The sequence below is a fragment of the Phoca vitulina genome, unplaced genomic scaffold (genome assembly GCF_004348235.1).
Source record: "Phoca vitulina isolate PV1807 unplaced genomic scaffold, GSC_HSeal_1.0 scaffold120, whole genome shotgun sequence".
NCBI lineage: Eukaryota > Metazoa > Chordata > Mammalia > Carnivora > Phocidae > Phoca > Phoca vitulina.
In genome coordinates this window covers 472,569-487,296 of record NW_022589823.1, presented here as the reverse complement: position 1 = coordinate 487,296, position 14,728 = coordinate 472,569, and the positions used below count along the sequence as shown (strand labels likewise).

At 54.1% G+C, this 14,728-nt stretch overlaps 1 protein-coding gene across 1 annotated transcript in view; it reads left to right on the top strand.

Annotated features, from left to right (window-relative positions):
• FTCD (formimidoyltransferase cyclodeaminase) overlaps positions 1–13,871 on the top strand; it is an 18,093-nt gene extending 4,222 nt beyond the window's left edge. Inside the window, exons 8-15 of the mRNA XM_032398790.1 lie at positions 121–252; positions 6,583–6,644; positions 7,078–7,207; positions 7,299–7,460; positions 11,081–11,124; positions 11,327–11,465; positions 12,440–12,535; positions 13,612–13,871. Coding sequence (XP_032254681.1) covers positions 121–252; positions 6,583–6,644; positions 7,078–7,207; positions 7,299–7,460; positions 11,081–11,124; positions 11,327–11,465; positions 12,440–12,535; positions 13,612–13,698 — 852 coding nt within the window. The 3' untranslated portion in view covers positions 13,699–13,871. The remainder of the gene's footprint in view (positions 1–120; positions 253–6,582; positions 6,645–7,077; positions 7,208–7,298; positions 7,461–11,080; positions 11,125–11,326; positions 11,466–12,439; positions 12,536–13,611) is intronic.
• The last annotated feature ends 857 nt before the right edge of the window (positions 13,872–14,728 follow it).

Here is a 14,728-nt window from a genome sequence, read left to right as displayed (position 1 = left end):
GGGTGTCCCCTGCTGGCCGGGGTGAAGTCCCTCCAGGTGAGCAGGGCTGGTCCCCAGGACACCCTTCAGGGCGTCTCAAGTCTAGCTCCCCTGGACATTGATGCCACTGGACCTCTGCAGGAGCTGAGCCTGCCGGTGGTGGGCTCACAGCTGGTGGGCTTGGTGCCTCTGAAGGCCCTCCTGGACGCTGCCGCCTTCTACTGCGAGAAGGAGAACCTCTTCATCCTGGAGGAGGAGCTCCGCATCAGGCTGGTGAGCCAGGCTCCTGGTGAGGGGCCAGTGGGGAGGCGGGAGCGAGCCTGACGCTCTGGGAGCAGGCCCCGGGGCACCCTGTCAGCCAGCCGGGGCCCCACTCCTCCTCCTCCTCTGTCTTAGTGTCAGTGCTTAGATGACGTCATACCATCATCATATCAGGGAACTGTAGGAGTTTTCTTTGTGATCTAGAAGATGTTCAGTCTTGTAAAATCCCTCAGAGAGGATGCACGCCACTTCCCCGTCCCTTCCGGTGTCTGTGCCGGAGGCGCTGGGTTGTGGCGGACATGCGTGCACTCCCGTGTCAGCCCTGTGCCCGCCATGGGGTGCGGGCATGTGGACCATCCACGAACATCGATGGGTTGGAAGCTGGTGCCCTGTCTCAAGTGACAACTTTAGCTGGAATTCCTCCACAATGAGCACATGAGCGGGTTTCTCTGAAAGTGTTTCTCTTTGCTAGTTGGGTTTGTATCTTCTGATTCCGCAAACACATCTGGACTCCTTGTCCTGTTTTCAGGCCTGTGGGGTGTTGGGCGTGGTTCCTTCCAGTTTAATGGAAGAGTCTATTTTTTAGGTATTCTGGTGATTACCTTTATAACTTAATACACTTACCCCTGGTTTTGATTTATTGGTTTTAAAATTTTACCCAAATTTTCAAATATATAATATGATTTATCAGTTTTTATCAGCACACTGACAGCCTACTATGGAAGAGAGAAAATAAACCTACTTAGCATTTACTCACATCTTTTCTTCCTTCTCTATTTCCTGATTTTTTTTTTTGAGTTACAGTAGTTTTTAGTGGGGGTGGGAGTTCTTTTGATGGTTAATTTTTTTTCAATGTTTTCTTTTGTAGTAAAATACACAACGTGAAATTGGCATCTTAACCATCTTTTAGGTATGCAGTTGGCGATATTAAGTACATCATAATGTTATGCAGCCCTCATAACCCAGAATGGGCTTTTACTGTGTCTGCAAAAAACGCCATTAGGGTTCTGATAAGGACTGCACTGATTCTGTGCGTTGCTTTGGGGAGTACGGCCATCTTAACAGTAGAAGTGTTCTAATCCATGAACATGGGCTTTCCGTTTATTTACATTTTCTTTATTTCAGCAATGTTTTGTAGTTTTTATTGTACAAGTCTTAATCCTTGGTTAAGTTAATTAAGTCCTAACTATTTTATTCTTTTTGATGCTATTATAAATGGAATTGTTTTTGCAATTTTTTTTTCAGAGTGCTCATTGTTAGTGTATAGAAACGCACTGACTTTTGGTGTTGACTTCGTATCCTGCTTCCTTGCTGAATTCATTTATTAGTTCTAGGTGGTTAAATTATTAAGTTTAAATAATATACTTAAATCCTTTTGCTCTTTATCCCTGTTAGACAGTGTCTGTTGACTCTTGGTGAAGACAGACAAGAATATTAGTGCACTCCTGTGAGTGGTCATCATCGCTGCTCTTGATCTAAATTGTTATTCGCTATTTTCACATTGTCAAATTTATGACATTTACCTTCTGTAAATGTTCCACATGTCTTAAATACCCACAGATATCTAACCTTAGCTCTGTACACAGGTGAGGTCATCTCTGTTCCTACTTGTCTGTCTGTTGCCTGAATCTCACAGTCAAGCAGATTTTTTAAAGAAAGGCTCATGGTGCTTTACTCTGTGGGATATGGCATATTTGGCTACGTCTTTCTGTGAATTTATTCTTGCAAGATAGTTAGACAATCAAAATCCCAAGTCACTTGTTTTCACCGAGAATATTGCAAACATATCTTTTTTTTTTTAATTTTATTTATTTATTTGTCAGAGAGAGCACGAGCACACAAGCAGGGGAGTGGCAGGCAGAGGGAGAGAGAGAGAGAGAGAGAGAGAGAGAGAGCGCATGAGTAGGGGGAGTGGCAGAGGGAGAAGCAGGCTCCCCGATGAGCAGGGAGCCCGATGCCGGGCTCGATCCCAGGATCCCCGGATCATGACCTGAGCTGAAGGCAGACGCTTAACCGACTGAGCCACCCAGGTGCTCCTGCAAACTATCTTTACCATCTTCTGGAATCACATGTCCCTTGGGGAGGTCTAAGTCTGCCTGGTTATCTCCCCAATCTCCAGGGACTTGTTTTACTCCCTGATGCCTGAAGTCCCCTTGTATTCACTGTGGTTTTCTCCAGCCTAGCTTTTAAGTGACTGATACAGTTTATGGCCAGGTCTGTTCTCTTTCTAGCTGTTCCAAAATTTTGTGTAATTTTTTTTATGTTGATGTACACAGCAAAGGTGTAGGAATGGTACAAGGAGCCCCCTCACGAGCTCCAGATCCTCCAATTGTTTGCATCCGCCCCACTTGCTGTATCATTCCCTCTCTGTATCCACGCATAGTCATATATTTTTTTGGACCACTTCAGAGTACGTTAAAGACATTGTACCATCTTACCTCAAATTTATTTAGGTTTTATTTCTTAAGAACAAGGACATTTCTTTTGCACAGCCCCAGTGCAATGATCAAAATCAGGAAATTCAACATTAATACTATTCTAGTATCTCATCTGCAGACCGTAATCAAATTACGCCAAGGTTTCCGTAATCCCCATTATAGCCACTTATCCTCTCACCCAGGGTCCGATCCGATGACAGTCCTTTTCTGCCATGTCTTCTATTGTCTTTAATTGGGAGCAGCTCCTTGTGCTCTTGCCCTTCAATGACCTTGACATAGTTTAAAAGGACAGGAAGTTGTTTTGTGCAGTGTCTCACGACTACTGGGGTTGTGGGCTTCTGACGGGAGCAGGGCGCGGGGGACATGCTGTCCTCAGAGCGCAGGGTGGGGGGGGACACTCTCCCTGTTGCCTGGGGTCCTTGGTTCAAGGTGCTGTTATTCGCTGCAATGTTTTTCCTTTTGTAGTGAGTGCTGCGTGGGGGGTACTGTAAGAATATGTAAATACCCTGTTTCTCTTGAAATTCCAGCCGTAAGTTTTAGCAGCCTGTAACGGGTTTCTAACTTTACCCTTTTTCTTTAAGAAAATGCTTTCATTTTTTGCCCCCTCAGGAAACAGAATTTATTCACAAAGTTTAACAAGTAATGTGTACAAGTATTAACCAATGCATGTTTTTATCTATGTTACAAATATTAAAAAATGCCTTAACTAGTTCCAATGCATTGTCTTTACGGATATGTGGCTTTTTAAAAATTCTTTTTTTTTTTTTTTAAAGATTTATTTATTAATTTGAGAGGGCGAGAATGAGAGAGAGAGAGAGAGCACACGAGAGGGGGTAGGGTCAGAGGGAGAAGCAGACCCCCCGCTGAGCAGGGAGCCCGATGCGGGACTCGATCCCAGGACTCCAGGATCATGAGCTGAGCTGAAGGCAGTCGCCCAACCAACTGAGCCACCCAGGCGCCCAAAAATTCTTTATTTAAATTCAATTTAGTTAACATATAGTGTATTGTTAGTTTCAGGGGTAGAATTTAGTGATTCATCAGCTGTGTATAACACCCAGTGCTCATTCCATCACCCAGTTACCCCATCTCCCCACCCACCTCCCCTCCAGAAATCCTCAGTTCGTCTCCTATGATTAAGAGTCTCTTATGGTTTGTCTCCCTATTTTCATCTTATTTTATTTTTCCTTCCCTTCTCCTAAGCTCCTCTGCTTTGTTTCTTAAATTCCACATATGAGTGAAATCATATGGTATTTGTCTTTCTCTGATTGACTTATTTCACTTAGCATAATACCCTCTAGTTCCATCCATGTTGTTGCAAATGGCAAGATTTCATTCTTTTCGATGGCTGAGTAATATTCTATTGTATATATACCACATCTTTATCCATTCATGTGTTGATGGACATCTGGGCTCTTTCCATACTTTGGCTATTGTGGACATTATTGCTATAAACATTGGGATGCAGGTGCCCCTTCGGATCCCTACATGTGTATCTTTGGGGTAAATACCTAGTAGTGCAATTGCTGGGTCATAGAGTAGTTCTATTTTCAACTTTTTGAAGAACCTCTACTGTTCTCCAGAGTGGCTACACCAGCTTGCATTCCCACCAACAGTGTAGGAGGGTTCCCCTTTCTCCACGTCCTCGCCAACATCTCTCATTTCCTGACTTGTTAATTTTAGCCATTCTGACTGGTGTGAGGTGGTATCTCATTGAGGTGTTGATTTGTATTTCCCTGATGCCGCCTGATGTTGAGCACTTTTTCATGTGTCTGTTGGCCATTTGGATGTCTTCTTTGCAGAACTGTCTGTTCATGTCTTCTGCCCATTTATTGATTGGATTATTTATTCTCTGGGTGTTGAGTTTGATAAGTTCTTTATAGATTTTGGATACTAGCCCTTTATCTGATAAAACATTTGCAAATATCTTCTCCCATTCTGTCGGCTGTCTTTTGGTTTTGTTGACTGTTTCCTTTGCTGTGCAGCTTTTTATCTTGATGAAGTCCCAATAGTTCATTTTAACTTTTGTTTCCCTTGCCTTTGGAGACGTGTCTAGCAAGAAGTTGCTGCCTGTTTTCTCCTCTAGGATTTTGATGATTTCCTGTCTCACATTTACGTCTTTCATCCATTTTGAGTTTATTTTTGTGTATGGTGTAAGAAAATGGTCCAGTTTCATTCTTCTGCATGTGGCTGTCCAATTTTCCCAACACCATTTGTTGAAGAGACTGTCTTTTTTCCATTGGACGTTCTTTCCTACTTTGTCAAAGATTAGTTGACCATAGAGTTGAGGGTCCATTTCTGGGCTCTCTTTTCTGTTTCATTGATCTATGTGCCAGTACCATACTGAAAAAAAAAAAAAAAAAGAAAATCCTTTCATCTCTCCCACATTAATTTATTCCTTATTAATGTGTTTGATGCTCTCCTGTACTTCTTAACATGTTGTTTTATTTTCTTTATCTGAAAGTTCTGATATCTGCAGTCTTTGAAGGTCTGATTTTGCAAATTGCTGCATCTGTTGACTTTCTCATGGTGACTTGCTTCTTCATGTGTTTTGTGATTTTCGATTGTATGTGCATGTTCTTTGCAAATTTATCTGTGGTAATTCTTGGACACCTGGGTTTAAAGTTTAGATTTGCCTCTGTTAGGTCTCAGGTACATGATCACACAGGGCCCCCCACACTCAGTCTTTTGCTTGGAGCTTTAGAACTACACAGGTAGAGAGTTCTATGTGAACCGGGGCCCACATCCCCTCAGCGTGGCTTGTGGTTATAATTCCAAGAAGGGTTTTTCCTGCTTCACCAAAGGGAAGGCAGAAACTGAGGAGTACCCCAACTACATCTTTCAGTGTTTTTTGTTTTCTTAATCTTAGTTCATCCTTGGAGAGGTCACCTTTCAGGGGCCTCCAGTCTGACCCTCACTCTTTAGGACTTGAGACCTCCCTGCTCATGAGGGGCTGCCCGAGGCTCTCAGATGTCCCAGGGTGGACCCAGCGTTGGGGTGAGCAGGCCTGTCTGGTTCCCTTTCTGGTCATTTCTGGCCTTGAACGAGCACCTTTACTTTCCTCCAGCTTAGCCAGGCATTTAAATTCATGTTTAAATTTCTGTTTGTCTTTCTGAGGTCTTCTGTGCCAGGAGGGCTTTGCTTTATTGCTTGCTGAAGACTCTCAGGTGGGCTCTCAGGAGGCACTCTTGCCCATCTCCATGTCCTCGGGGAGACCTCTCGGCCACCCCTGCCCCCGGGACTCTGCTGGCTTGTTTCTGTCAAGAACCACCTGTCACTTTCCGGTTTTGTAGAAAGCGTCAGCCTGCTTGGCTCAGAACGCGCCGGACTGTGCTACTGGCACACAGCACCGTAAAGTGTTTTGAGTACTTTTTGGTGGAAAGAATTCTAATATTAAATGGAGATTTTTTCCAACTTCATTTTGAATTTAAGTAAAATCCATTTTGCCTCATAGGACAAATCTTATGTTTAGGTCAACCAGGCAGCTCCTGGGCTTTAAAAGTTGTGAGAACTGACACCCAAAGAATTAGGAATCTTGTCCAAAGGGGTAATTTTGTGGGTCCCTTTCCGTGATGGGCTCAGTGTGTGGTGTTGTCTGTGGGACGCATGTGGCTTAGAACGAGGGCACCTCCTCTCTCTGGGTCTCAGTTTCCCTGTGGGGGAAGATGGGTGGGTGGATGTGTCAGGGAGTCTGTGGGGGGCCTGCCCTGGGCTGGGGGCTGTCCCAGAAGCCAGCAGTCACAAGCTCGTGGTGGGTGGGCATGCGGCCGGCTATGCCTGGCTCCCCACACAAAGGTGGATCAGAGCAGGGACACCACCGTGAGCTCAGGTGGGACCCCACCATTCACTGGCCTGCCTTGGGTGGGGGGGGTCGAGGTGGCTCATCATCACCAGCCCCTTTTTCCAGGTGGTGAGCCGGCTGGGCCTGGACTCTCTGTCCCCCTTCAACCCTAAGGAGCGGATCATCGAGTGAGCACCTCCCCTACCCGCACAGAGACCTGCCTTGATCCTTCCAGAGCCTTCTGTGTGGTCACTTATTCATCAGTAAACACCAGGGTGTCTGTGCCAGCCATGAGGCTGGGGGCCAGTTGGGGGGACACAGTGAGACCCCAACAAGGTCCCACCATATCGTCATGGGGGCTTCTGTGTGGTCAGGGCCACTCTGCACACTGGGACTGTGTCCCCTCCCCCGTGTGTGGGGAGAGGCCTGGGGTCAGGGATCAGGGTCTGAACCAGCCCTGCCCTCATAGCCTGCGGTGGTGACCCTGAACCCTGCCCGCCATTCCCTGTCCCCCAAAGCCCCATCCCCTGTCCCTAGCCCTGTACAACCTGGGATGCATCCCCTGCCCTGGCCCTAAGGCCTCCCCACCCCGAGCCTCGCTGAGCCAACCCCTCCCCACAGGTACCTGGTCCCCAGTGGTGGGCCTGGGCAGAGCCTGGTGGACAAGCCCCTGCGTGCCTTCGTCCGTGAGGTGGGCGCCCGCTCTGCAGCCCCGGGGGGTGGCTCTGTGGCAGCGGCCAGTGCAGCCATGGTGAGTGTGCAGCGAGAGGCAGGGGTGAGGACAGGGCCGAGGGCGCCTGGCCTGGGGTCCCGAGTGCATGCCCAGCACCTCTCTTGCCCAGGGCGCCGCGCTGGCCTCCATGGCCGGCCTGATGACCTATGGGCGGCGGCAGTTTGAGCACCTGGATGCAACCATGCGGCGCCTGATTCCGCCCTTTCACGCGGCCTCGGCTGAGCTGACCAAGTTGGTGGACGCTGATGCCCGGGCCTTCCAGGCCTACCTGGTAAGTGCTCAGAGGGCCCACCACCAGCCTGTGGACAGCCCTGAGTGAGATGGGGTCAGCAGACAGTGGGGGGCATCCTGGCGAGAGAGAGCTCCCCCAGGGTCACAGAGAACTGGCACGGAGGGTAGGGGCTGTTGTAAGCTCAGGTGTCTGGAGAATAGGGGAGGTTGGAGGGAGGGGATGGTGGTCTGACTGCTATGGCCCCCTCCCCTGACTGTAAGGGTGAGTTCAGGGGTTCTGAGGGTTTGGCCCAGGCGTGGCCCCACGCTCACGTCCACAGCAGCGGGTGGGTGGGGTGGGAGGGAGAGAGGGTCCGCCCAGGCTCAGCGCCGCTGCCCCAGCTACCCTGAGTCTCGGAGTTGGGTCAGTGCCCAGACCTACAGACGCTGGAGGAAGGCCAGTTCCCCAGAGAAGGGCTCACATCCCAGGACAGACGGGCCACAGAAATCCTAAAAGAAGAGCCATTGACTGATGGTCTCAGAGGCTGGAGAAGACATTCCAGCCAGAAGACAAAGAGAGGACCATGGGGAGAGCTGGGAACTCTTCACACGACGTTGCAGGCCGGTCAAGTCGGAACCGGCTCGCCCACCCAAGAGGGAGTCTGTGCGTCAGGTGGTGGGCGCCAGAGAAGGGGCGTAGCTCAGAACCCAGGGCAGGGAATGGAGCACTCGCAGGAAGATCCGAGACGTGAGTCCAGACCCAGCTGTGCTGTGCGTCTGTCTCCCAGAGCAGTTCGTGGTGGAAGGACCGGGGAGATGTGTGAGCTCACAGCCCCCAGCAGCCCCACAGGCTTCTGGGCAGAGCCACCTCGAGGGCCGGACTGTGCTGAAGGGAAGTCAGGGCTCCGACGACCACCGGTGGCCTCCAGGGCACGCCGTGCACCCCGAGTGAAGACTGTATCCAGATGGGGACAATCAGAGTCTCGCCTAAATAAGTTACCATCTGGAGCTAAAGTTCACGTCGTCTGGGCGGGAGGTATGGATACTGGTCATCTTTTTCCATTTGTGTTTTTACACTTAAATTTCATTTATTTGCTAAAGTAGGTAAAACCTTCAAGCAGTTCAGAATTCACAGGACAGGAGGATAGTGGATGAGAAGTCCCTGTGCTCTGCCCCCCACTGCCCCCCCGCACATGCCAAACAGGCACAACTTCTAGGGCAAGCATCCGGAGATGTTTATTTATATTGGCGTAGATCCAATTTTCCTTTTTCTCCTCATTTCTTACATAATGGCATCATATGTGTTCTTAGTTTGCCTCCTGGGCTCGTCCCTTGACGTTCTATTAGAGATCTTTCTACATTGGTGCATAGAGACCACACGCCCCAGTTGCTAGTACAGATCTGCCCTGACTTACGTTGGAGTCATGACCCACAAACCCATCGTAAACTGAAAATACTGTACGTCGAGAATGCATTTACTACACCCAGCCCGCGGCACCTCACAGCTTAGCCTGGCCCGCCTCAGCTGCTGAGAACACCCGGTGGCCGACAGCTGGGCAGAATCAGCTCGCACGCGGCCTGTCTCACGAGAGCGTGTTGAGTAGCTCTGTAACTGACCGAACACCGTACCCAAAGTGACCGACAGAACGGCTGTGCGACCGCCAGCCCCAGGACAGGACCGCACATCGCTAGCCTGGGCAAAGACCCACACCCCAAATTCCAAGCACTGGTTCTCCTGAATGCATGTCCCTTTCGCATCAGCACGAAGTCAAAATATCTGACGTCGAACCCGTGTAAGTTGGGGACCGTCTGTACTGTGTAGACGTCTGGGTCGCAGCACCTTTGGCCAACTCCCCGGGGGATCGTAGGCTTCTTCGTCTGCCCCCGGCATGCCTCTGTGTGAACACCTCTGGTGTCTGTCACCAGGCACGCGGTGGGCAGCCTGTGCGAGTGATTCATAGAAGGGCTTGCTGCCAAGTGGCCCTTGGGGGGCTGCATGGATGGGGCTCCATGGTCCGAACCTGAGGGCTCCTTCCTGGGACCCCACGCCATGGACGTGGCAGTCACACGTGGTCCGCGTCTCCGTGCTGCCCTGGGTGAGCTGCTCGCCGTGCGCGGCAGGGAGCGTTTCTCGGGCTCCGCACAGCAGTGTTGTGCGCCTTCCGGAAAAGCAAGGCTCCCCTCCCTCCCAGAGCTCCCGGACTGCGGGCCACACTCGGGACTCGGGCGGGCAGCTTCCGGCGGTGGTCTGCCGGTTCCTGACGGAGCAGCTTTGAGTTTTCTGTCCTTGAACCCAGAGTCTCCCAGCTCTTCCCCGGGGCTCGTGTCTCGGTTTACAGGGCCTCCCCCGGTGAGTTACTGAGCTTCTCCCGTGGTGCTTCCCAGACTCCTGTGCTCTGATGACCTTCATACATGGAGAGGCTTTTAGGGGGAAGCATCAGTTTTAATATAAACGCAGAACATTTCAGGCTAACCACTAGAGATTAGAAATAAGGCGAATAAGTAGAAAACAACCGGCGCCTGGGTGGCTCAGATGGTTAAGCGTCTGCCTTCGGCTCAGGTCATGGTCCCAGGGTCCTGGGATCGAGTCCCGCATCGGGCTCCCTGCTCAGTGCAGAGCCTGCTTCTCCCTCTGCCTCTGCCTCTCTGTCTCTCTGACTCTCATGAATAAATAAATTAAAAAAAACATTAAAAAAAAAGAAAACAACTGGAAGGAAGTAGAAAAACAAATATCTAATCAGAAGGCAGGGGAGAAATGAAAGATGACCGGCAAAGGTGTCTGGTTCAGAGCCTGAGATGTGACTCAGAGATGCACAGTCAAAAGTCACACGCACGAGGGGAACATGGTGCTTTACCCTTCCTGGGGCAACAAGAAGATGGAGATCTGAAAAAGGAAGCATCCTCATCTTGGGCCAAATGAGGAAGCGATTTCCAGCTGGGGAAAAGCAAAGCTTGTGATAACCTAACTGCAGGTGGGCGGGCTCCTCCACTGGACGCAGCTGTGACCGTGGGAAGGACAGGCCTGACTGAAACCAGCCCCGTGCCGCCCGGCGGAGACCCCGAGCACCCAGTCGGGCTGCCTCACGGGACAGGACTGATGCCCCCGTGTGTGAGGACTGCTGTGGGGTCGCATGCGGGAGACTGGGGGGAGGTGGGCGCCGCCCCCGTGGCCCAGGCAGCCCCTGGGGGACTCGGGATGGTTTTGTCCACCAGCAGGAGTTGGGGTGCTGACCCGGTGGGCTCCAGGCGGGGCCGGGGCCCCCTTGCTCTCAGGCATGCTGACAGAAGCGTCGACTTTTGGACGGAGATTTAGCCAAATCCAGGACGGACACATTCCCCACCTGGCCAGGCCCTTGGCCCTTGCAGGCGGGCAGGGCGGGGCCTGGGTGTGTGAGGGACAGGCCTGGGCAGACGCAGGGGCGCGGATGGGGGGCTGTCCAGGGTGGCGACCAGCGTGACCACTTGCGGAGGAGGGCCTGAGCTGGTTCAGGCGGGAGGGGGAGTGGGGCACACACCCCTAACCCTGAGGCCCAGGGCTGTGTCTTGAGTCACAGACGGTGTCTGGAGCCCGTGCCGCGTGAGGGGACGCCCGGCCCCTGGGTGTGGACACTGCCTAGACTCTCCATGTGGCCCCGGGGTACGGCCACTGCTCACCCCACGTTCTGTGATCTCTTCTGGCAGGAAGCCACGAAGCTGCCTACCAACACACCTGAGGAGAGGGACAGGTGAGTGCCGCAGCTGCCGTGGGGGAGGCGCCACCCCAGCGTGGACGCCCAGGCACGTGACCTTGGAGCCATCTAACCCACCCTGTGGGGTGTGTTTGTCCCTGTTGGCCCCCCTCCTCTGTCTGCTGGGGTGGAGCTGGGGGGGCAGTCCAGGTGGCCCCTGGGTGCCCTGGGCTCTGACCATCGACCCGCTTGGATTCAGGCGTGCGGCAGCCCTGCAGGAGGGGCTGAGGCGGGCGGTAGCCGTGCCCCTGGCGCTAGCAGAGACGGTGGCCTCGCTGTGGCCTGGGCTGCAGGAGCTGGTGCAGTGTGGGAACCCGGCCTGCCGGTCGGACCTGCAGGTACGGGAGCGGGGGCTCGGCCTCCTGCTGCAGGGGGAGCAGCGTGGAGGGTCCGGGGACACTCATGGAGCCAGCCCGGACAAGAGCGCTTCGCAGGGGGCCTTGGCCAGTCTCAGCCAGCAGAGCCCATTGGTTTATCCCGTTTTAAGAGTGGGAAGTAAGGATTTCATTTAAGCTTCCAGGCAGAGAGGCAGAAACTCAACTGTATCTCGAGTCCACCCCTAGCCCCCATCCCCCAGACCGTCCTGGCGACCCCATCTCCTCCTGCTCCCTTGTTCTCTCTTCCCTCCTGCTCATGGCCCCTCGTCCTTCGGAAAACCCCTAAACCAGCTCGCCGAGGTGCACCTGTCGCCCTGTCCACAGCCCGTGCGTGGAGGGCTCAGGGTCGGGGACATGGAGTGGGTGCTGAGATTTCTCGGCCCATCCTGAGCGCCGCAGCTGTAGGGCTTTACAAGAAAGACACCTGTTCCCAGTGTCCGTCCTGAGGCTCCAGACAAGCGTCCCCTCCTTTCCTGGGGAGGCGGCCGTGTGCCGTCTGGGCACAAGCGGCTCCTGCCGTTCTGGGTTTGTCCCTGAGCCCGTGCTCCCGCCTGCTCTCCCCACCCCGTGGCCCGCATGTGGGAAGCCAGGAGGTGACTCAGTAGCATCAGCTGTAGGCCGGGCCTGAGGCTGGCATGCCGGGAAGCCTCACCTCTCCCAGGGCTTCGTTTTCTGTGCTCAGAGATGGAAGGCTGTGGTTGTCCTCTGTCTGAAGGGGCCAGGCTGGAGCCCACCCTTCTGCATGTCCACTGCTGGGGCCTCTGCAGACAGGCTGGCCCTGGGCCTCCTGGGGACCCCTGGGCGCTCAGTGCACCATCCTTACTGATGAGATGTGAGAGGCCCCGGCTGTGGCCCTAGGTGGTGGAGAGGGCAGGGTGAGCCCGCCCTCCGCCCGGGTCACGAATGGCCAGCTCTGCTCCTGGCACCTGTTGCAGGTGGCGGCCAAGGCCCTGGAGACGGGCATGTTTGGTGCGTATTTCAACGTGCTCATCAACCTGAAGGACATCACCGACAACGCGTTTAAGGACCAGGTGAGCAGGAGGCCCACAGGGGCCGGGCCCTGCAGCGGGACCTGGAGGTTGCCCTCAGGGCTATGGTTCCTCAGTGTGGGGCTGGGGAAGTGTCCATCTGCTGAGATGTTCTCTGGCCTCCGCGGTGGCTGTTGTCCTCTCGGGGGGTTCTGGAGGTGGGGGGCTGGGCATCATCCATGCCTCCACCTTCTAATGGCTGGGGGGCTGGGGAGCTGCTGGGATTGGGGGCCCCCATACCCTTGACCCCGAACCTGCCCGCCATGCTCACCTGCCCAGCGGGGACACCCAGGGCTGAGGCGCCCAAGGTAGGCCCTTAGCACTGACAACACGGGGCCTCAAAGAACAGTTGCCAACTCACAAAATGATCTTAGCTTCAGCATTTGTTATAATTTCGTTGTTACTGCTATTGAGGTAAATTTGAGGAATATACAAGTCACCATTTTAAAGTGTACCACTCAGGGCATTTTGCACACTCACGATGTGTGACCACCACCTCTGTCATGTTCCAGAACATTCTCACTGCCCTAAAGGAAGCCCCCCCACCCATTAGAAGACCCCCGTTTCCCCGCCTCCAGCCCCGGACACCACCCATCTGCCTCTGATTTTGTGATAATCTTTAAAAACTAACAGCTCAGAATGAAGGCCTTTTCGGGGACTGAGCTGGGCTCCCTAAGGGAAGTCCCTGCCTACCATGTGACCACATTTGTGTTGACTTAAAGGATGGGCTGCATGAACCCCCTCTGGGCTCAGGGCCATAGCCCTGCCCTCTGCAGTGGTGGCTACCATGGGAAGACCAAGAGGGTGGGGGTCCTGGGCCTGGCTGTCCTCAAATCTCAGGACAGACAGAGGGACTCTCCCATCCTCGCTGAGAGGCCTGCAAGGAGTTGGGGGTCCCCAGGTCGGGGGCTTGGGATCACCCCAGAGAGGACAGGCAAAGGAGCGTGGCCAGAGGGCACAGGGAGGTGGCAGGGGTCCGGGGTTGGTGGGGATGGGCTGTGGGTGCAGGGTGACGCCTGGGCCTGGGCTGGTGGGGGTGGGCTGCAGGGCAGACTGACGTCCGGGCCTGTGTCTGTCAGACCCACCAGCACATCTCTAGCCTCCTGCAGGAAGCCAAGACCCAGGCAGCCCTGGTGCTGGAGCATCTGGAGGCCCGGCAGGAGTGATGGCAGGGGGAGAGACCGCGTGGACTCCGCAGCCCTCGGTGTCGCTCCCCCTGCCTGGGAGCCTCCAGACACAGTCCCTGTGGGGCCCAGAGTGGGCTGGGCGGTCAAGGGTCCGCTTGGGGTGGAGTCACCCCCCCATCACTTGCAGCTTTTAGTAAAGTCATGACCCACCAGTGCCTGTGTAGTGTGTTTGGGGCTGGAAGAAGGGAAGGGCCAAGCTCAGTGGGCAGGGATGGGGGACTCGAGATGAGTGAGCATGGGGAGAGGTGGTCAGAGGAAATGGGGGCACAGCATGGGGGTGACACACTGGTTCTGGGGTTCCACAGATGCGTGTGGGATGCCCCTGGAACCTGCACGGGCCACAGGTCACTGGGAGCTGGGGGGTTATGGGGAGGGTTCAGGGCAGGTGCCTGGGGCTTAGTGGCCTAGGGGCGTGCATGGGACAGATGCCCCCCACCAGATAGCAGGGCTCCCCCATCATGTCTGAGGAAGGAGGTGAGGCCGGTACTGCCTGAAGCGTGGGGGAGCTGTGGCCAGCACCTGATGCTGTGGGGGTGGCCAGGCAGGTGAGGATGAGGAGGAACAGGGTGCCGGGAGTTCCTGGGGAGGGGATGAGTTCCCCTGATCTGGCTGGGAGGTGACAAAGCATCACACCCAGGGGTCCCAGGAGGGATGGACCCCGGCCACAGACTTCTCTCACAGTGGAAGCTCAGGGGGCCGAGGCCCAGTGCTGGGGGTCCCAGGAGGACAGCTCCCCTATCTCCCAGCCCACAGCCCCTCTGCCTGCTACTGCATCCCCCCACAGAGCCTGGTGGCGAGGGACAGGGAGGGGGTGTGGTGGAGAGCCCCCTGACAGACAGCCCCAGATTCAGATCCTGCCGAGCCAAGCGTGACCGTGGTGGCTGAGGGAGGGCCGTGGGGTCCTGGGTGGGAGCTCCAGGAGGAGGGGGGCAACAGGGCTCCGGCGGGCATGAGGCTGCTGTGGTCTGGTCCTACTGGGGGCTCCAGAGAGGCTGTGCGCAGGTGGCCG